Here is a 23,829-nt window from a genome sequence, read left to right on the forward strand (position 1 = left end):
CCACTGAAGGTGTGAAGTTCTAGACTTCTGAATTAGTGTAGTGGGGATGGAGAGAAAGGGGGAATAATGTTCACACAAACATGCACTGCTTTCTGCCAGCCATTATGCTCAGCAATTCACATACTTTAATTAGCTCATGTATGGTGATTATTTCATTTAATCTTCACAACAACTTTATAAGATAGGTATTATTATCTGTTTTTCAGATGATAAAATCGAGCCTCAGACAGGGGAAGTGATTTACCTAAGATCATAATTGTTTTAAGCTACAGGGCCAGAATTCAAACCCAAGTCAGCCTGAGCATAGTCTTTTCTGAAAGATTGGACATGACATTAGTAGAGCAGAGAGTGAAAAATAACTCTGAGGTTTCAAATGTAGAGCACTTATAGGAGAGAAAACAAATGAAAAGCATCTTTAAAAGCCCTCCTGGGGTTTTTGCTTTTCAATATTAGTTCCTTAGAAAAATGATATTGGGCTTCTGTATAATTCCAGACCCTGTTTTGTTATCATGTTGACTATTGGGTTGAAACTTTGAGGAATACTTCTGACCACATGGTGTCCTACATATTATATGGTCCCATTTTGGGAGAGATCTCTTGCCAAGTGGATATTTTTCTTAAAATTCAAGGTAAAACTCCAGCTATTGGGGGCCTGTTCCTGGCTTTAATAAATTATGTTGGGCTTACTATTTAGAGTATTTACATCCTTTTAAAATTCTTCCATCTGTCTTTATTTGCTGCTCTCTCTACTTAGAAAGAGCTTTTTCTTCCCTTTGCCCACTCTCTGCCTTAAATACGCATAACATAATTGAGTGAAATTGGCCCAAGAGGATTGTAAAATTGGCATCTCCACTCTTGCTTATTCCAAAACCTTTGGAGTCATACTTAATTCTTCTTTTTTCCTCATATTTAATCATTTAACTAATCATTCCAACTCTCCTTTTAAATTATATCTACCATCTAACCACCTCTTAACATCTTCACCCATTACCACCCTGGTCCACACCCCATCATTTCTTACTTAGATAATTGCAATAGCCTCTTAACAGGTACCCCTATTTACACCCTTACCTCTCCAAAGTCTAGGCATCATTCAGAGTGCTACTCTTAAAATCCAAATCCAACGTCATTTCTTTGTCCCAAATCCTCTAATGGCTTTCCATTGCACTTAGAGTAAAATCCAAATTCCTTTCTATGGTCTGTAGGGCCCTATAAGATGCGCCACCTCTCCTGCTATGTTTCTGACTTTTCCCCTACATTTTCTCCCTGTATTTACTGTGTTTAATTATAGAAGCCCCCTTGCCATTCATCAAAACCACCAAGCATGCCTCCCCTAAAGGTGAACTGCTGTGTTTGTCCAGAACGTTCCCAAGGTCTTTGCATTTACTGCTCTATTTGTTTGGAAGGTTCCTTCCTGGTATATCCACATGCTTCTCTCCCCCATTTTGTTAAGGTTAGCTGTGAGCCTTGCGTGACTACCCTTTCTAAGCAACTCTACCTCATCATTCTCTGGCTCCCTTGTCTTGTTTTGTTTTTGTAACACTAAACACTGCATAATGCATCACATGAATATGTGTGTATTTGTTTATTGTCTGTCTCCTCTAACCAAAATGTAAGCTACTTGTGGGTAAGGACTTTGTTTCTTTAAGTCACTGTTGTAATCCCATGGGTTATAACAATGCCTCACACATAGTAGTTGCTCAATAAGTTTGTGAATGAAAACCGAATGAATGAATCTAAATTGAAGAACTTGAAGTCACACTAAAAACATCAAGAGATCATCAGTAATGATCAAAAGATTGAAAATAAGTCCATTAACAACAGAAATATGAAAAATGAAAGTCATTAAGAAACTTGATACACTTTACAAAATGTCATAAGGTGGACAAAAGTAACCAATCTCTATTAATTATTTAATAATAAAGTGAGTTTATTTGTAACTGAAGACATTGAGGTGAGGGCTATACTATATATACAAATTCGTTGCAAAGCTATATACCCTTGATCTACAGAAAGTTCAGGATTAATGCTATAAGAATGAGAACAGACACTAGGCATCCAATTGTAAGAAGGTATTGTAAGTAAAGCATGCTTTGAAACCAACTAGACAATGATAAGATTGTCCCCTAAGATTTTCACAACTGAATTAACTCAGAATACATAGAGTAACCAATGTTTGGGTATTGGATAAAAATATCTTTCTTTTTTACTCCAAGCAAGAAATTAGTTTTTATGTTGTTATGTGTAGCGTGGATTATCATTCACCCAAGTATTGTCTCCAATCTAGAAAACATGGGTTCTACATCCCTTTCACTCTCATATATGACCACAGGTCAGGTCCACAGTACATTAGCAGAAGTGATGCATGAAGCGTCTAGTGCGATTTTCTTAAAGGTGGAGCTACCTGCCCTGCACTCTTTCACCTTCCCATGGAAGAGAATGTGAATGAAAAGGCATTTCAACTTCAACTGTATGGAGGACAATACTCAGGTGGAACAGTGTTATGAGCTGAACTGTGTCCTCTCAAAATTCATAAGCTAACTCCTAATACCCAGTACCTTAGAATGTGTCTGTATTTGGAGATAGGATCTTTAAAGAGGTAAAAAGGTTAAGTGAGGTCATCATAGTAAGATCTAATCCAATATGATGATGCCATTAGAAATAGAGAAAATCTGAATTTGGACACGTATAGAGGGAAGACAGTGTGAAAATACAGGGAGAAGATGGCAATTTACATAATGAGGAGAGAGAACACAGAAGATATAACACTAACAACACTTCTATCTTGGACTCTCTGTCTCAAAGATTGTGAGAAATGAATTTTTGTAATTTAAACCATTCTGTCAGTCATATTTTGCTTTGGCAGCTCCAGCAAACTACTGTAAACAAGATAGATCAAAATAGTATCCCAGAATGAACATAACTGCCCCACTCCCTTGACTAACTGCCTAACTTCCATCATTGATGGGAGAGGGCTAAATTACCTTGAGTTAATATATGTTGGTGACCCTTTGTTATAGCAGCTTAACCTGTATTCATGCATAAAACTTAAGAGGGAAAAATGAAAACTACCTACGTGTTTAAGAAGAAAGGGTGGAGTAAATCATGATAAACTCACTGAACATAACTATGCATTAGAGCCTTAGCATTGAAAGCACATAACTGCATAATTCATACAGTCCTCATACTATATAAAATATGTATATCTAAAATATCCAGAAGCAACTAGAGTTAAAAAAAAAAAGCTAATAATAATATTGGTCATGTTAGAGAGAGGGGTGGACGTTCTTTTCCATAAAATATGGCTATTATTTTTTTAATTTAAATCAATTTCACCAACAATATAAGGTACCTTTTGACTGATCTTTAAAATTTCTATTTACTATTCTATAACTTTAAAACAGTGCAGAGGGAAAATTCACTGTAGACATTAACCCCACCTATTTTGATTTTGAGAAAAAGGCCTATACATTGTTTCTCCCTTCTATCTCTTCGCTTCCTTTTCACCAATTTGCCCTGCATTATTTTTCCCCCTGTTTTCATTTAGACCAGTAGAGAGGTGTGGTCTGGATTGGAAGACAGGGAGGAGGGATGGTAGGTAATAAGGAGCAGACATTCCAGTTCTTTTTATTCCACCTCAATCCCTATGGAATGCATCATAAAACGGAAGCAAAGCTATTAAAGCTTCAAAAGGCTATAGAAACATTTGGGTGTTAGGTATGAGGTGTAAATGAGGCCCAAGAGTTCACCAGCATGAGGGAAGGCAACTGAACTAACAGCATGGGAAGTTATTAATTAGACGGTTCAGCTGACCAAATCCATTTGGTGAATTGCGGTTATAAAAACAATGTAATTATGAGCGTCTGAGACTAGCACTAGAGACTGCCTTCAGAAGAAGCTGTTTGCCACTCATATCATTTAATCTCTTATTTATTTCATAATTCTCCCTCTTGAGAATAAAGGCTTCTTTGTCAGAAATACTTAGTTTACTTCAAAGCTACAATAGAAAATGGTTCAAAGAAAGTATAGGTGAAAGTAAGTAGGTCCTACTGTTAAAAATTAATAATATATATAGCAAATCCAAATTTTTCAAAGAGATTATATATTGCATGATGATTGATAATGAAAAATGATTCTTAAGACATAAAAATAATTTAGTCACTGATGCTTTTAAATATTTTCTTCTTTTTTAAAAAAAAATTTTTTTAGTTCTAGATGGATACATTACCATTATTTTATTTATTTATTTTTATGTGGTGCTGAGGATCAAACCCAGTGCCTCATATGTGCTAGGCAAGCACTCTAGCACTGAGCTACAATCCCAGCCCCTGTTTCTTCTTTTAATGTCTTGAGTTGGTGGGGAAGATCAGGTAATTAAAGGTAAGTATTCATCAGAGACTGGAAGCAGTGATGAATCATTTTGAGATGTGTAATTGGGGATTAATACAAAACAAAATAGCACTGATTTAGGGCCCTATTTATTTCTCAAAGCACCCGGAGAGGCTTGACATTGCACAACAGGCCCAAGTTGGATCTATAGGGAGGCAAAGCACAAGCACTGATTCTCTAGGAAACTGCTAAACAACACTGAAAGTTTTTCTAGTGTGAAGTTTTAAATCAGCACCACTTCCTCTGGGACACCATTTTCATCCTTTTTGTCACAACCAATTTGTTCATTTATGTTAAATCATTCCCATAAATGTAATCTATTTTAAATGGGTTGCTTGGTTTCCTTTATTAATGAGCCAAACATTTCTGCAAGGATAATTTATTTCAACATTTGATTTTACCTACATCCGTTTTGTTTATCTTGGCAGTGGTTGTAGTGAAACTTTCATCGATACTCACAAAGCAGCCACACTTTCCCTGTGGCAATTTGCAGCCAAATGCTACCTGTGAGTTTTGTGGCATAACCCAAGTTAAAGCCCCTCCCTTTCAGCTGGGGGATCATCCCTTACCTCAGGTTAAGTCCTGTGAACAACCTAAAGAGCAACATGTCAAAACCTATCTCTTGCCTGCCCATATGGGTGGCTGAGTCACGGCCTCACTGGCAGGGCCTTCTTTACCAAGTCCTTAGACCTTAGATTTTCCTTAGACCTTTGGCTCCATGAGCCAACATGGCAGCGAGAAAAAATACTAGCAATCAATAGGTGTACTTTATGACAAGATCAGAAAATTCTAGCCTAAGAGTTTCTGTGTTTTTAAATGATAACTGGTAGTGTCCTGTTACATGTCTAGGATGTAGCAAATATTAAAGCTAAAAGAGACCCACTGATATTTATTAGTCCCCCTTATCTTTGGGGTTATGTTATGAGATCCCACTCTCCCAGCAGATGTCTGAAACTGCAGATACTAATTAACTCAATATATAAAGTTTCTTCTTATACATACCACCTATGATCAAGTTTTATGTGTAAGGCATAGTAAGAGATTAATAATAAGAATATGAAACAATTATAACATATACCTTAATAAATTACGGGAATGTGGTCCCCCTCTCCGCCTCAAAATATTTTGTGTACTATTCTCGCCTTTCTTCTTGTGATAATATGAGATGATGCAATGACATTTTCCTGGTTGAGCATGCCAGGAGAACAGAACTTTGGATAGGGGAGACTCCAGTGACACTGAAACACTGATGATCAGAGAGGTTGCAAAGATATCAAACAACAGTGGATGTCTAAAATAACCTCTTTGGTTCTCCAGTCCAATGCTCTTTCCTGTTCATTTTATATTGTTGTTTCTCTTAACCATTTTCTTTTTAAATTTTTATTAAATACTTAGGAACAGAGAACTACAATTTGATTTAACAGATATTACCAGGGTGAGCAATATGCAAACTTAAGTGCATATCTCTCTGGTCACTAAGCATATACACCCTCCCCCAAAAATGTTCATTTTATAATGTTTCAGCATACCTCCAAAAACAAAAAAACTATTCTTAGTTAAATGTACGAAAGCATGGAAATCATCTGAGACCACTGAAATACCCTATGAGAAAAAGAGTCTTTTAAAATATGAAGAACTGCTAGGTAAGCTTGCCCCACAAGCACAGTCAAGGTTGTAAACTGCAAACATTCTGCTTTTTTTTTTCTTTTTTTGATCTGGTTATCTTATGCTGCCAGTACCATCTGGGTGCATCGTAAGTGTGTGGTGATTTTGCAATAAACACATAGTAACTATAATGTTATCAAGAAACAGAATGACACTGCAAAAAATGACATGCCAGGTTTTAAAATGAAATGCATCGTTACTCATAAGAGTTGAGAAATTCAAATAAATTATTGATATCTGACTGGAATCACTGAATATGAAAGATGAAATAAATAAGTTCATTTCCTAAGAATTTCAGCATGTACATGCAACACACACACACACACACACACACACACACACACACACACACACACACTCATTCTGCTGGACTAGAATTCCATCCATGTCGGAGACCCTATGAATTAGAGCCTACAAGGGCAGTATTGTATTCTTTGATAAGGTCCATCAGTGCTTTGCTCTTATTCACCATTCTGTAAAAAGTATGAGGGTGCCTTAGGAAACTCCCAGGGCATAAGAGCTGCAGGTATTGGATGTGTGTCTCATTAGGTTTTCCTTTACCATCAAATTCAAATTGTTTACCTGGATCTAGTCCCTGTTACATCCTAGAATCTCATACATCCTAAGTGAATACCCTAGGACCCTTCTTACTGGCTGCATTTTAAAATTTTATTCAATGCCATGCTAAGACTTGGGTAAGCTATCAGCTGAAGACCAGGTTCCAAGTAAAAATTTAAAATCTGAAATTATGTTTCTCAAAATGCTTGACTAGTTTGTAATCCCATCAAACCTGTCTCTAAATAATACATAACAAAAGAGAGGGCTGGGGATATGGTTCAGTGGTTAAGTGCTCCTGGGTTTAATCCCTGGTACAAAAATGTAATCTTCATGTAGCCCTGCTTTTTTTGGTCAGAATGATCAATCTTTTACATAAAATATTTCCAATATGAAAATGTTTCCACTCACTTTACTGTATCTATATCTTTGCACACATTTAAGACTTATAGGCTATTATGAAAACCTAAATATAGGTTAGATTCTGTAAAAGATACTAGAAGCAAAACTGGTTTAGGGGTCCAGCATCATGAAACATATGTCTCTTAGGGCTCAGTTTTCTCATCAGTAGAAAAAAAGGTCATTTTGGTTAGAATTATACTATTTTACTACCACATGTTGACTGTCTTAAATCTATCACTGGCCATAGAAATATTAGTCTAGTTCCTCTTGTTTATCCTCTTTAAGTCACAAGTGAAGAACATTAAATTCAATTATTCAGACAACTGTGTAGATCTTACTATAGTCTGGATTGTCAAATACACCTTAAGATCCCTTTTTACTCTAAGAATAAATGGCTGAGTGGAGAACACAGATGGTTAAATGTAGCATATGATAACACTACTCTAAAAGATAAAAAAAAAAAGTACATGTCTATGAAAAGTCAGCTAAATTCTTCCACTAAAACTGCACAACAATAAATTTGATCTTAAAACCAAAGATTAGTGGTACAATTAGAAGGGAGAGAGGAAGGAAGGGGAAAAAAAAAAAGGGGAAGGACTGGAGAGAGGAAGGGAGGGAAGATGATGCAAGTATTAATACATTCATCCCTCAAAGAAAAGAGTTGTTGATGACTAATAACTTAATGATGTCCATACAAAACTGAAAGTTTTTCTTTCTACCTTAAAAGCATGCAAAGCAGAATTTTTTCCTTTCACTTATCAAAAGATGTTTGATTTCTTACCTTCAAAGTCCACATCTCCAACTAATTTTGTCTTTCCTGTTACCGGATCATGGACATAGTTGATACCCACATCAATTACAGCAGCACCTTCTTTAACCATATCAGATGTAATCAGCTTTGGAATACCTGAAAAGAAAATAGAGTTGTGAAACGCTCTAAGTGATACTCAAACTTTATTCTTGAGTTTAACAAAGGTTTGTACATCTAATGTTATCATTGAGTTTAAAAAATATGTAAAATATACCATTTTTAAGAGGCTGATTGCATTCTGGACATTTCTGATCAGGCAGAAGAACAAAGATGATTAAAGTGGCACATGGAGTCTTTTGAGGATGATAAGAGCTACTCTTTCACCTTGAAGATTGCTTACCTGACTTCTCCATGTGTATTCCTGTTTGAACAGCATCCTTTTGTATTCCATGTAACATAAATAGCATCAGAAGATTATGGTCATGAAACAGACTCTTACAGATATGGAGTGAAATGGAATTAAAACTACTCAGAAATTGGGGACAGAAGGAAAGAAGGGAGTGAGAAAATGGAAAATGAGGATAATAGTAAACCATATTCCCTAGAGTTAAGGTAAAGTGCCATTTATAAAGTGGCATTTTATCAACTCCAAACATGAAATGTTATCCTTTTTTTTCTTGGTTTCCTTGACTTATTACATATATTACTCTGAAAGATGTAAGGTACATTAAGCTCTCTTCACTATGGCTTCATTCTGGTTGAAAGGTAGAACTACACGCATCTTATATCATCATGTTTCCTATAACTATTTTCAAACTTTATTTCAAGTATAACAGTTTAAGCTAATGATGACTAAGGTTCAAATTTTTAAAAATAAGTGCTTTTACTAAGTCACCTTCAAAACTAGTAGATTAAAACACCAATTATCATCATGTCTCATGGTTCTGTGAATTGACTGAGCTTAGCTGGATCTACCTTGGGATCTTTCAGTGCACTATATCTATTGATGTCCATTGAGGTCTTTTAAGAGAAATATTTATCAGTGCCATTTTCAAAATTGAATGAAGAATTTGGAAGTAGACACTGACATTAGGATAGTTATTTTATCTTTGTCTTCCCCTAGATTTCTTTTTTTTTCTTTATTGTAAACAAATGGGATATATGTTGTTTCCCTGTTTGTACATGGAGTAAAGGCGTACCATTTGTGTAATCATAAATTTACATAGGGTAATGTTGTTTGATTCATTCTGTTATTTTTTTTTCTATTTTGTTCTGCTCTACTCTATGCCAAGGGTAGGGCTGATTCTTACAGAGATCTTATGTGCTTCCTGTAACTCTTTGAATCCTGTCATGGCCATGAGAACAAGCTCAAGCTAGTCCACTAGAGGTTACAAGTCCTGTGGAGCAGAGATGAGTCATTTCAACTGAGGGCACCTAGACTGATCAGTCTCCAGACTGATCACTAGCTCATGGTAAATGCCTGAATAATCCAAGAAAGAACAGTAGAATGAACCACGGCTAGCATAACTGACCAGGTGAACCAGAGACTCAGGAAAAATTCTTTTTAAAAGGTGGTTGACTAAGTTTGGGAGGTGTTAATTGTTTTTTAAAAATTCACATTAATAGTTGAATATCCCACATTTGCAAATGATATAAAATTGAAGAGGATAGGTATTAGATTGTCACTTTCAAATAATGGAATATAAGCAGCAAGAAGAATTTCAAGGGAAATAAATGCATAATTCTTACCAGCTGCTATACTTGATTGAAAAGTCACTTAAAACTAAGACAAATATGTCCAGATACAAGGGTATAATTTTTTCCTACTACATTTTTAGTAGATTCTTTCTGAAAAAGCTGGTTGTATTCCAGAGGCTGTTTTAGAAGAGAATGATTAGATCAGTTCATAGTTCATTTCAATTGTTCAACTGTTTGGTTCAACTGTTTATTATTAGTCTGTAGCAATATAAAACTTAAACCACAAGGAAAAACACTATATTCCTAAACATATTGTTTAATTCATTCACCTGTATTTTTTCATAGCAAGACTTTCACAATGAAGAAAGCAATATGTTGATTTATAGTCTTCATACATCTAAGTTCCCTACCTTGTAGTGGCCCCTAACATATAATTCACAGAGGGCAAGAAACAGTCACAGGCCACAAATAGTGCACTGACTACACACTGAATGCCTCTAAAATAGAGGTGTATTTGAATAAACTCAGGCTTTTGATTTCAGGGGAAAAAACATAAAAACAAAATAATAACAATAATTTTGGAAGTGTCTTCAATATGTTAAAGTGAATAAGGGATAGATTTACTCTCCATGGTTTCAAAGAGAGGAACGAAAGAAAGAAGGAGAACAAAGGAAGATAGTAGAATTTAAAGATCTTAAGGATAATAAAATATGCCACAAAGAGAAACTTTTTACAATCCTTATTCCTCAACAGAAACATTCAAAATAGGGTGAAGGAGCAATTGAATTGGAAAGTTAAGTTGTGGGGGACAGATTCCCCATATGACCTTGGCCATATCCCTTCCCACTTGTAATTCTCACAATATGCCAAGAGAAGGAGGAAATGTCTGGGACAACCCAGTCTATGTCTTCATCTCTCTGAGAATAGAACGTTCTGTGATGCTCGAGGCTCGGCCATCCCAGTTGTGTCCAAGGTACATAAACTCAGGGTGGAATGTTTTAGGGGTTCTTCAGCTGTGTCAAAGTGGAACATGCACAGAAGAGATTTCGTCTTCCCAGAGCACTTTTCCTGAGCCTTGGGGGAATGACTTGCCAACAGAAGCCTAGGATCTGTTTATTCTTACTGTCTTTCTGTAAGAAATAAATCTGCTTTGCTTGATTTATTGTGAGTGTTCTGTGTCCCCAGACTCCTAAAAGCAGTAGAAATATTGGGATATCTTCTGTTCAGCATGGCTGTCCTTTGGTGTTGGAACTTCTGCAGCAGCTGGGTCTCATCTAAGGTTCTGCCACATTTATGAACCTTTCCAGGAGTGGTAACTTCCAATTCTAAGCCTTAAACATTCTCCTTTGTCTTTTCAAACATTTTTTTTAAGTGTTTTCTTTCTCTTTCCAACGAATTTATTGCTGAACATTTGTAGAATTCTGACTCTATCATTCTACTTAAGAAGGGAGAAAAATAATATTAGTGTTATGTTTTGCATCATAAATGTTCCTCAAAGGCCCATATACTAATGGCTTTGTTGCCAGCCTATGACACTATAAAGAGATGGTGGAAACTTTAGAAAGTGGGGAGCTTCTTATAGTTTGACCTGGAATATAACTCAAAGAATCATATGTTGAAAGCTTGGTTCCCAATGCAGCAGTGTTCAGAGGTGGGGCTTTTGGGAAGTGTTTGGAACATGAGGGCTCTAACCTTCTCAGTGCATTCATCCACTGATAGGTTCAAAACTGAATGAGCTATTGAGAGACTGTGGAAACTAGAGAAGGTGGGGCCTAATTGGAAGAAGTCATTCATTGGCTCATTATTCTCTATGACTTTGAAACCTTTGCTTTAAAACTCTCTCCTGTTGTGCTTACCAACCCAAAACTTTTACATTATGATTCTTACCCAATTGTAATCAAGACCCCACTTTAAAATAAACTTGGCTTAAAATTAAATCCAACATCTCAAAAATATCCCAACTTGGCCCCCACATGCCAAGATTCTGGCTCTCTAAGAGGGGAAGGCAGGGTCCACAATTTGTACAATTGGATGATGTCTGTGATATAAATAGTTCTACCATGCCTATCTTCAATCTATGTGACATCGCTAAACCTGAAATAGGGAAGAGAGGCTCAGAATTAACTTTTGTAGGCTATTAGGAGCTGAGCTAGCACACCCCTGCTACCATGTCTGTTGAGGGAGTTGCCAGCCATGCTGGCAACCATAAACTCAAATTTGTCTTAGCAATGGATTGTTTGGGTGACATTTTGGAGGAGCCAGCATCCAACAACTTTGTGGATTGACAAACACCTACTCAAGAACTTCTCTTGACCATGATCCAAAACAAAGCCTCAACTTAGAAACTATGGATGTCTCTGTGGCCTCTCAAGCCTCTTTGAAGGGTCGGGGGGGCAGGGAAGCAGTTGGTCTGACTATGATGGTGAGCTAAGCCTTGTGTTGAGTCTGAACTCTAATTTCTTTTAATGGAAGCTCCTCACATGCTGAGTTTATTTATTTTTTCTATAAATTAAGAAAACTTTTTTGGAATCTTTAGATTATCTGATTAGACTTGAAAAATATTTTATTCTTGGTGGAAATCAGTTTCCTTACAGATAACACTATTCATCTCTGCCTCTATCATTTTTTGCTGTATCTTTATAAAAAGGAAGGTCACAGGAGGGTGATAAGTTGATAGGTGTAAGCTGGATAAATCCATTTCTCAGACTAAAACTGAGGACTGAGAAGTTCAGGAGTTTCTACTAAACTTCAGAAAATTGTTTGGTAAATTTTGCATTCATTTAGCAAAATACTTAGAGTACTTCTCTGTCTTGTTTTGTCTGTTATATCTTCCCAGAACTTAACTGTGTGTGGAGAACTGCAAATTAAGTCAAGTTTGTAGCTGTGGATGACTCACTATTAAACTGTGGGGAGCTGAGGCAGGAGTTAACAAGCAGCACTTTCAACTGATCATTCCTAGATTCTGCAGTATTGGCCTCTGTCTAAACCTAAGACCATTTCCCCTCTGATATGGACTTCTGTTTTTTACATATATTTACACCATAACCCAAATTTTTATACTCACTATCTTTATAAATGGCATAATTTCACTAAAGAAATTTAAAAATTATAATAGCCATTTTATTTTATTTTATTTTTACTGCCACAGAAAGTATTTATTAACTTTCAATCTAATTGATTTTTTTTTTTTCCATATAACTCTGGTGGGTTCATGATATATTATTACTTTTTTTATTATTTAAATAAATGGGATACATGTTGTTTCTCTATTTGTACATGGAGTCAAGGCATACCATTTGTGTAATCATAAATTTACATAGGGCAATGTTGTTTGATTCATTCTGTTATTTTTTCCCCTTACCCCCCACCCCCCAACCCCTCTTTTCCCTCTATACAGTCCTTCCTTCCTCCATTCTTACCACCCTCCTTATCCCTAACCCTAAACCTAACCCTAACCCTAACGCTAACCCCTCCTACCCCCCCTTATATGTCCTCATCCACTTATCAGTGAGATCGTTCGTCCTTTAGTTTTTTGAGATTGGCTTATCTCACTTAGCATGATATTCTCCAGTTTCATCCATTTGCCTGCAAATGCCATAATTTTATCATTCTTCATGGCAGAGTAATATTCCATTGTATATATATGCCACAGTTTCTTTATCCATTCATCAACTGAAGGGCATCTAGGTTGGTTCCACAATCTGGCTATGGTGAATTGAGCAGCTATGAACATTGATGTGGCTGTATCTCTGTAGTATGCCGATTTTAAGTCCTTTGGGTATAGGCCAAGGAGTGGGATAGCTGGGTCAAATGGTGGTTCCATTCCAAGCTTTCTGAGGAATCTCCATACTGCTTTCCAGAGTGGTTGCACTAGTTTGCAACCCCACCAGCAATGTATGAGTGTACCTTTTTCCCCACATCCTCGCCAACACCTATTGTTGCTTATGTTCTTGATAATCACCATTCTAATTGGGGTGAGATGGAATCTTAGGGTAGTTTTGATTTGCATTTCTCTTATTACTAGAGATGTTGAACATTTTTTCATATATCTGTTGATTGCTTGTACATCTTCTTCTGTGAAGTGTCTGTTCATTTCCTTATTTTTGACAAGAGCAAAGATGTTCATTTGAGAGGAGCCTAAGGACAATAAAGGGATAAAATTCCAGACATCCAATAGTCTGCATCTTTTAATTTGTTTGAAGAAATATCAAAGGTATTCAGATTCCAAAACTGTTCCCTTAACACCTTAACAGAGTCCTTGGCTAAGGCAAAAAAAAAAAAAAAAAAGTGAAAAACTTAATTTCCCTTTTAGATTCTTTCAAATCTCAACTCAAACCTAATGGTCTTTGTCCTTCAAATTCTCTTCTCCCACCTTGTTTCTCCATCTCCTTCCAACTTGTTCCTCTTACTTCTTGGCTAAACAAGTTCCTCAAGAGCAATAACCTCATAAACTTAAAGCACCTCACTGTTGATTTTAAGACATAGTCTTATTTTAACTAAAATTCCTTTTAAACATTTTTCCAAAGCCTACCTGCCATAGAACTTTCAGAGAAATAAGGATTAGTTTTAGACACATAATAATTCAGGCTTTTATGTTAGCTTCACATCACTACAATGAAATATGCAAGATAGAATACATGTAAAGGAAAGGAGGTTTATTTAGCTCAAAGTCTGAAAGGTTCAAAGTCCAAGAGCAGGCAAGCCCCATTTGTCCTTTAGTGAGGACCTAACAGCAGATGGCATCACATCATGGTAGGAGTATATAGGAAAAGAAGTATCACATCTCAACAGAAAACCAGACAGAGTGAGAGGGGAAGGACTTGCTCCTTTTAGAAACTCTACCTTTTGAAAAGTACCAACAGGTTACAAGAGAAGATGCACCTTAATACTTTTAGAAGGCATGCCCCCAGTGATCTAAGATCCTCTCATTAGTTCTTGCCTGTTGAAAGTGTTATCACTTCCCAATACTGTCACTCTGGAGACCAAGCTTTTAACATATGGACCTTTGGAAAGCATTGAAACCATATCCAAACCATAGTGGCTTCCAAATATCCATCTATTAATCCATGTGTTCAGGTGCAAAATAATTTCATGGAAAGGGAGAATTCAAATATTCAAATTTTATAAGAAAACAGAGGAACTTAGAAACTGTAGATTAATTAGACATCTTTTGGAAGGTATCTCCAAAAGCATTCCTATGAACATAGAGTAGATTCTGACTCAGTTCTGTAAGCAAAGAAAGACTTGATCCATTGGGGAGTTCAGGTATAGGCTATTTAAATCTTGATGCAGATAAAGGTCCAGCTCTCTAAACTTACCTTTAGTGAATGATTTTAAGCCAGAAATAGAAGGGTTAATTCACAAGAAAAACTAGAATGGATATCCATTATTACCCTGTTGAATATTTGAAAGGGCCTTAGCACAAAAACATAAGAAGACTTAGAATAAATTCACTGACTTACTCATAAAACAATTAGATACTCTCCATCATTAAACACAAAGGGGGAGTCACTTGAAGACATTTGTAGATACTGTAAATAGAGAACTATTTGGGGGGAAATACTTAAAACCAAAGACTGTAAGAATCAAAATGCTTTGTAGAGAAATCAAATGTCCAGTTTCTCATTTTACCCTTAAATTTACTAGGAGGAATTTCTCACAAAGTTAAAAGACAATCTTTTGACTGATGTGTGCACTATTTTATTAGTTGAAAAGTCTGCTATTATTAGTCAACATCTCCCTTAGAGTAAGCAAACTATGCAAGGGTGGTGTCTCTAAATCTGCAGACATTTCTGTCTTGGCCCTGAACAGAGGTATGATATGCGTAGGGAGACTCCTTATTCATAATAAGGTCACAGCTATGTTGGATAGTGATTTAAATTTATTAGTACCATAATGTCTAGGTGAAGCCTAAGTTGATGATCCCAAAGAGGTGCCAGAATTTTGGTGGGTAAAATTTTGAGGATGTTGACTGAGTTGACAAATTTATTGGGGTTGAACCTATCCATGTTCTGACTGACCTCTTTATACCTCTATCTAAATTTATGTGATACCCTCTTAAATCACAAGATAAAGTCTAAAACGAAGAGTGAACTTATTCTTAAAACACTCATTCTCCCTCTCAAAAAATCCCAAGGAATGGGGATATAGATTCATTCAGGGCCCTAGAGAGTCACACATAGAATATTCAATCCCTGCTTCCTTGTAGTGGCAAACTTAAATTCCGTTTTATCTTTGGCTTCCTGAGGCTATGTATTTTACAATGTTAGATGTGTACTTTGCTCTCTTTAGTGTCTTTCTAGATCAAACTAATGTACAATTGCCTTCTGGAAATATCAACACTATACCTGTGGTCCTTATGTCCTAGGAGTTTACTAAAGCACCCTCATACTTCTTAAAAAAATTTTTTTTTTTGGTACTCAGAATTGAATCCAGGGATACTTTACCACTGAGCATATCCTAGTCCTTTATATTTTTTATTTTAAGACAGAGTCTTGTTAAGTTGCTTAGGGCCTCACTACATTGCTGAGACTGGACTAGAACTTGATATTCTCCTGTCTCTGCTTGCTGAGCTGCTGGAATTACAGGTGTGGGCCACCGTGCCTGGCCTCATCATACTTATTATAAGTCCTTAATCAGGACCTGAATAATCTGAAATTTCCCTGTAATTCCACTCTTGCCATATTAATAAGGATTTGAGGTAGAACATTTATTTCAGCAGATAGGAACCAGCCTCTGAATTTGAAGTTTCTAAGAGTTGAAAATATTTTTATGTTGTAGGTCCATCAGCAGATGCATTTCTATAGTACATAGGTAATGAAAACTATTAAAATATAATGATCTAGCTATTAAACTTGATGTTGTAAATACCTGCTTTGATATTTAGTAATTTTTCAGAACTTTTATCAGTTGTCTGAGTTTCCGATAAAATATAATCATCTCTAAATTCTGGGTCACTCCATAACATATATTGAATTTTGACATGCTTATATCATTAAAAAAATCTGCCTTACAAATATAGTTATACATGACAGCTTAAGGTAGGTTTATATAGATAAATTTGTTGTATTTTCACTCCAAGCTAATTAGTCCATATATGATTTTTTGGCAGAAGAAAATATTTATTAATGTGAAATTGCAAAATTAATTTGGATAACTATATTAAGGTGAAATATTCTCATCAGAAAACTCACTAAGATTTACTGAAGATTTTTCTGATCTGGGTGAAATCTCTAATTTAGAGATAGATTAAAGAAAGTACTACTTCAAGGAATCACACCACTTGCTTTCACAATAGGTCATACAAATCTGTGATTTTATGATTCCTTATATAAAAATGTAAGAGAATTTACCAGGGTTGTCTTAGCAAAATATACTGAGCAAAGTAACATTTAAAAATGATAGCAATATCTAACCTTGGTTCTTGTACTCCTACGAAAGAAAAAGCCATGCAGGAGAAATTTATTATAAGTGAAAGTGAGGGGAAAGTAATGTAAAAGCAAAGTGAGGCTTGAACGCAAAGCACAGGAGGGTAGGGCAGAGAAAGAGAGAGACAAAGAAGACTGTTTCTGAGCAGAGTATGACAGAGGGGACAACAGTGCCTCCAAATGTATTCTGTTTGATATTGACCAGGAGAACTGGGGACACTTCTATACTCTTTGCCAATTATCCTCCTTCATGTTGGGTGGTGGAGTTTTTGACCTTAGTTGGTCCTCTCTGGAACTATGTGGCCCTCCTATTTTGGGGGACTTCACCTATAAGTCAAACCCATGTTAATTTGGGCACTGGGTCAACAATTGGTCAGAATTTACCTTGTGTACCTGAGCTACTAAAGGAATCTTCCTTCCCAGACAAATGGAGACATCTATAGCCATAATTCCTAGCTTCACATCAACATCAATGGACCCTGTCAAGAGTTAGTCCCATTAATCCTTTTCTTTTGATGTATTTTCCCATCAGTTCCTTTGTTTCTGTTTATTTTCTACAAATTAACTACCACCATTTGATTGCTCGTCCACTCTGAGGATAGTTTGAAACAGACCCTAAAGTAATTTAAAGAACATTTGTGACCTTACCATGCATTTCAGTGCTCATTGCTAGCTACTACCTAACATAGGCATTAAATTTCCTTTATATGAAGGTGTAACAATTACCTCTTGAGTGTGAGGCTCTATTCTTGTTCTCACCAATTAGAGCACCAAATGGGTATGTCAATTTGATAATCTTGGAATTTAGTTCACATGAATAAAAAAATTAGTCCCTTCCCTATAGATCCTCCTATCATAGTCATCTTTAAGTCTTTATGAAATAGCTCAATGAAGGCATCCTGATAAAAGGAAGCACCATGTTTACACATCACTTTAATTAGTAGAGTTCAAAGGACTGTGCAAACATTACCTAATTAAACTTCACAACAATTCAGTGAAGCAAGAGAAGGTTTACCCATTATCCTCATTCACAGAAAAGATTTTGAGGTGCTGAGAGGCTAAATGATTTCTTAGTTTCACAATGATGAGTCAGAGGTGAGTCTGGGAACAAGACCAGAGCTCTGGTTCAGATATAAAAGTAACACCAGGGAAATGCTTATTCAGGAGGATCACTCCTTCAGCTGGAATTTATCCTACTACTTAAATAATAAAAGTAATTGCAATGGAATTTATATGAATGTGTAAGTTTCTTTCTAGATTAGAAAAACTTTCTTCAGCATTATTTGCTTTGAAGACAATCATATAGTGGTTAAATGCATCCTAGCTAAATAGAGCCCACACTAATAAGGCAAGTATCTTCTCCCAGGGGTTTTCTTATTATCTCTAGGAAATCTCAAGAAGTGTTATAAACCAGAGTCAGTCGCAGTGTCCACATTATCTTTTAAAATTTTTTCTGGCTTTTTGGGTTCCTATGTGATACCTGAATGGTTGTGCACCTGTTAAGAGACTAATGTCCATGCCAAGGACAGCATGTGGTTGCTCCCAAAGATTTTACCTCTTGAGGTAATCAGAACAGTACTATGTTTCTTATGGAGAATGGACCAGCATGGTCCTGATCTGTGACATATTTGATCAGTTGGGAATACAGAATCTCTTTGTATTTAGAAATTCATAGAATTATTCTTGAATAGTTTCATCAGCTTCTTTCTTGAACCTTTTTTTGTCCTGCAATGTCAATAGACCTGTGGTGTCCAGATACATCCCTTTTCTCCTTTTAGTCCCTACAAAAAGATACTGATGCAATTGGGTTATGCATAGAGCTTGGAGGCTGTGGGGTAAATAGGTCAACGTCTATATTATCAACTGCCATGTTAATCACAGAATACCAAAGTAGAGTGGAATGGGTCTAAAACATTTTTAACTCTTTATTTAAAATAAATGTTTGCCAAGTTCAGGATATAAAATGACCGAAATAAGGAGAATTGCACTAGCTGAATAGAGGAGGTGATCTCAGGGAGCCCTGCAACCAGACAAAAGCCCTTAGGCTTCTTGGAACCCCATTTGAAAACCAATGAGTCCAATCTTTCTATCTTAAAGATGTAGCTCCTTCTACATCTAGTAATAGTTACAAATATGACCTGATATTATATACAAGTAATCCAGATACTCTAGGTAATACATACAATTAAACTAATTTATATGAAACATATAATTTTTATAATCCCAGTTAGTTCCTTCATATTTAGTGTTAGACCCTTCCTTCCACATCCTTGGAGCATTTCAGCAGCAGCTACAACATTATGTGCTCATTGATTCATAAAAGTGATACAGACAAGAAAGAGAGGTGTGGAGAGGGATGAGCCCCCTTCATTGGCTGATCCTGCAGCAATGACAAATCAAAGCCTGGGAAATATTTCTTGTCAAAGGCAAGGGTGTTATCAGCCTTGACTCTAAGTTCTGATGCTAACAGTTATCAGATGCCTCAGGACAATGTGTTTCATGAGTGCAGCAGAATATTCTTAGCACTGTAACAGTAGGATAGATGCAAAAAATGATTGTGGCTCTAACTTTTTAGTGCACAAAGAAGCCTCTGGCAACTCACAAGCCGTAAGCAACTTCCAGTGCCCTTATAGTTTAACTTCCTGATTATGAGACTCCATATAATAAACTTTTTGAGGTAGTTTTGGGTCACTGGTCCTCCATCAGAGTGCGGTGTCCCATCTGGCCCCAGCTTTACTTGACAATGTCTCTGTATTTTCTCGGTCTCTGTGTTTTTCTCCATCTCCAGTTGCCCCTACTTGAGAATCCTTTGTTAGGCTGCGTGGGTCACAGCAGAGAAGAAAAATCTTTCCAGTTTCTGGATTTCAAAAGTCTAATGCATTATAAGGACAAAAGAACTCAAACCAGAAAATGGAAGGGTTAAGTAAGAAAGATCAGGAGACTTGAAGAAGAAAAGGTGAAAGTTTCAACTCTACAGGTTCCCAGAGAAAGATATTCTATAGTCAATGTGCCCTGGGCTGTGTCTTGGAGAGTTAGCCAAATCTCAATATTGATTGGGGATATCCAAAAGCAAAGAGGTATTTTCCCTACAACCCACGCAGAAAAAAACACAGTGATCCCAAATAATAAAATGGATGGGAAGACAGCTTAGGCAAATGACTTTGATGCTTTCATAAAGTCTGAAGCAGAGACCCCATCAGACTCACAAACACACAAGTAAGTTAGTCAACATATAAATACAACAATAAATCAATAATGGATAAATGGGGACCAGATTAGTGTGTCAATACCCCACCTAACCACAGACTTATAAGTTATAGAGTTATAGTAATAATGACTGTTTTTTTAGCTACTATGTTTTGACATGATTGGCAACACCATGACAGCAACAAGTAAAAATTAAATAGTATAGAAAAATAGCATATAATATGACAAATAACAAAGAAATAACATAGAAAACAGAAAAAAATAAAAGGAAAGGAAATTCACTTATGTTACTACTACTTAAGTACATCCAATGGAAACACCTGGCATATTTGCTTCAAGTACTTTTTAAGTTTGTACTTCAAAAACGTTAAACAATTTAATGTAAATCTATTGCCCTTTAAACTATTAGAATTACAGAAAAAGATATAGCATCTCTCAAACTTAATTTAAATTCTCATCCTTTTACTAGATGTATGTATGTTCTTCTTCGAATTTTTCCTCATTCTTTTATCTACATCATGTACCCATAAAATATAAAATACATAAAAACAATGAGATGTTTTTAAAACATGGGAATGAAAAAAGGGAGAAGCACAAACATACCAGATGTAAGTTACTTGGAATATTCTAGTTCTTGGCGTGGAGGTGTGAGTACATAGGTATTCATGATTACATTTTTTTTTTTTTTTTGTATTGGGGATTGTATATATTTAATACACAACCACTGAGCTACACCCCGGCCCTTTTTATTTTTTGTTTTGAAACAGGGTCTCTCTCACTAAATTGCTGAGTCTGGCCTTGAATTTGCTGTAGCCTCTCAAGTTGCTGAGATTATGGGAATAAACCACCATGCCAAACTTCATGATCACATTCTTATATTGACCATATATTCTGCAAGCTTGCTAGACTAATTTATAAATTCTATTAGTTTTTTTGTAGATTCCATTACATTTTCTACAATCATGTTGCCTGAAAATGAAGATAAATTTTATTAGTTGTTTTCCAATCTAGATCCATTATATTACTTTTCTTTTTCTATTTGCACCAGATAGAACCTCCAATAGCAACGTTGGGAGGGGACATCTTTGTCTTGTTCCTGATTTTAGGGGAAAGCATTCTTTCTTTGCCATTAATATGTTAGTTGTAAGGTTTCCACAGATGCTCTTCATCAGGTTGCTTCTATTCCCAGGCTGCTGAGTTATTATTATTCTCATTTATAAATCAGAATAGATGATGGATTTTGTTAAATGTGATATCTGAGGTTATGAATCTTTAAAAAAATTTTGTTTATTTTGTTTTTGTTTGTTACATTAATTGATTTTCAAATGTAAGCTTAATCTTATATCTGTGGGATAAACATTAGTCATAATGTGTTATTATTTGATAAACTAGATTAAATTTGGATTAAACTTTTGAAACTACTGAGGTGTGACTGACATACAAAAAGACTGTATACATTTAGAGATAATTACATGTATTACCATAATCAATACCATAAACATACCTATTGCCTAGAAAAATTCCTTCTGAACTCCTTTTAGTTTTACTTTATCTTATATATTTTAGAAGGATAAAAACACTTCACATAAGGTCTGTCCTATTAGCAAATTTTGACCTGTGCAATAGTATTTTTAATTAGAGGCACTAAGCTGTAAGTGGTCCTCTTTCATTATATAAGTAAAATGTTACACCATTTGACAACCCTTTCCCCTTTCACCTGGCTAGCCCTTGGAAACCACCATTCTATACTCTGCTTCTGTGAGTTTGATTATTTTAGATTCCACATATGAGTGGAACCATGTAGTATTTGGTGCTCTATGTTTGGCTTATTGTCCTCCAGGTTCATTATTATTGTCACAAATAGTAAAATTTTCTACCTTTTATGGCTTCATAATAGTCTATATCCTTTCCATATATATATATTGCCATTCGTGCATCTTCTTTGGAGAAATGTCTGTTCAGTCCTTTGCCAATTTTTAAATCTGATTGTGTGTGTGTGTGTGTGTGTGCACGTGTGCACACATGTGTGGGTTTCTATTAAGTTGTTTGAGTTCCTAATATATTTTGGATGCTAATCCTTTATCAGATATATTATTTGTAAAATGTCTGCCCCGTTCCACAGGTTGCTTTCTTTATTTCTTAGATTGCTTCTTTGCTGTGCAAAAGTTTTCTGGTTTGCACTTGTCTATGTTTGCTTCTGTTGCCTGTGCTTTTGGTGTCAAAAAATGAGATTACTGCCAAGGACAATATCAATCAAAGATCTTTTCCCCTGTTTTCTCTAGGAGTTTCAAAATTTCAGGTCTTATATTTAATTGTTCAATCCATTTTGACTTAACTTTTGTATATCATTGAAGATAAGAGTGTAATTAATTCTTTTTTGCAAGTGGATATCCAGTTTCCAAAGAGGTCATTAATTGAAGATGCTATTCTTTCTACATTGCATATTCTGGGCACCCTCACCTAAGATCTGTAAATGTATAGGTTTACTTATGGGGTCTCCATTCTGTTCTACTGGTCTATTTCTGTATTTATGTCAGTACCAAATATTTTTTTATTATTGCATCATTATAACATATTTTGAAATCATGCTGGTAAAGGAAGGGGATCAGGGACAGGAAGGAGGGGGAGAAAGGAAAATACTGGGGATTAAAACAGAGCAAATTATGTGCATGTCACAATAAATGCACTATTATGTGTAATTTAATGCACTAATAAAAAAGAAAGCACATACCTACTGCTTTGTTTTTGCTCAACATTGCTTTGGCCATTTGGGGTATTATATGGTTTCTTGTGAAGTTTAGTATTTTTTTCAACTTTTGTAAAAAATATCCTTTAGATTGGGATAAGGATTGCACTAAATCTGTAGGTCGCTTTCAGCATTATGGACAATTAAACAACACTAATTTCTCTAATCAAAAACATGGGATATCTTTACATATGTGTCTTTAATTTATTTCCATTTAAATTGTTTCAAATGAGAAATCTGGTATTATCCTTATATTTCTCGTCTTTTTTTTTTTCTTTTTTTTTTTTTTTACATTGGTGTTTAACATTTTGCTTTTCTAAATCTTTTTTTTAAATTTTTTAATTTTTTTTTATTGTAAACAAATGGGATACATGTTGTTTCTCTGTTTGCGCATGGCGTAAAGGCATACCATTTGTGTAATCATAAATTTACATAGAGTAATGTTGTTTCATTCATTCTGTTATTTTTCCCTTCCCCCCACCCCTCCCACCCCTCTTTACCCTCTATACAGTACTTCCTTCCTCCATACTTGCCCCCCTCCCTAACCCTAACTCTAACCCTAACACTAACCCTTCCCTCCCCCCCATTATGTGTCATCCTCCACTTATTAGTGATATCATTCGTCCTTTGGCTTTTTGAGATTGGCTTATCTCACTTAGCATGATATTCTCCAATTTCATCCATTTGCCTGCAAATGCCATAATTTTATCATTCTTTATGGCTGAGTAATATTCCATTGTATATATATACCACAGTTTCTTTATCCACTCATCAATTGAAGGGCATCTAGGTTGGTTCCACAGTCTGGCTATTGTGAATTGAGCAGCTATGAACATTGATGTGGCTGTATCTCTGTAGTATGCTGATTTTAAGTCTTTTGGGTATAGGCCAAGGAGTGGGATAGCTAGGTCAAATGGAGGGTCCATTCCAAGTTTTCTAAGGAATCTCCACAGTGCTTTCCAGAGTGGCTGCACTAATTTGCAGCCCCA

General features: G+C 35.8%; 1 protein-coding gene across 2 annotated transcripts in view; it reads right to left on the bottom strand.

The window, feature by feature from the left end:
• The window catches only part of MTHFD2L (methylenetetrahydrofolate dehydrogenase (NADP+ dependent) 2 like), a 152,171-nt gene that overhangs the window by 18,143 nt on the left and 110,199 nt on the right, over positions 1 to 23,829 (bottom strand). For both annotated transcript variants that reach the window (XM_079152759.1, XM_079152760.1), the window contains one exon: positions 7,793 to 7,918. In XM_079152759.1, the coding sequence (XP_079008885.1) occupies positions 7,793 to 7,918 (126 nt within the window). The remainder of the gene's footprint in view (positions 1 to 7,792; positions 7,919 to 23,829) is intronic.

Source organism: Sciurus vulgaris (genome assembly GCF_902686455.1).
Source record: "Sciurus vulgaris genome assembly, chromosome: 9".
In the NCBI taxonomy this organism is placed as follows: Eukaryota; Metazoa; Chordata; class Mammalia; order Rodentia; family Sciuridae; genus Sciurus; species Sciurus vulgaris.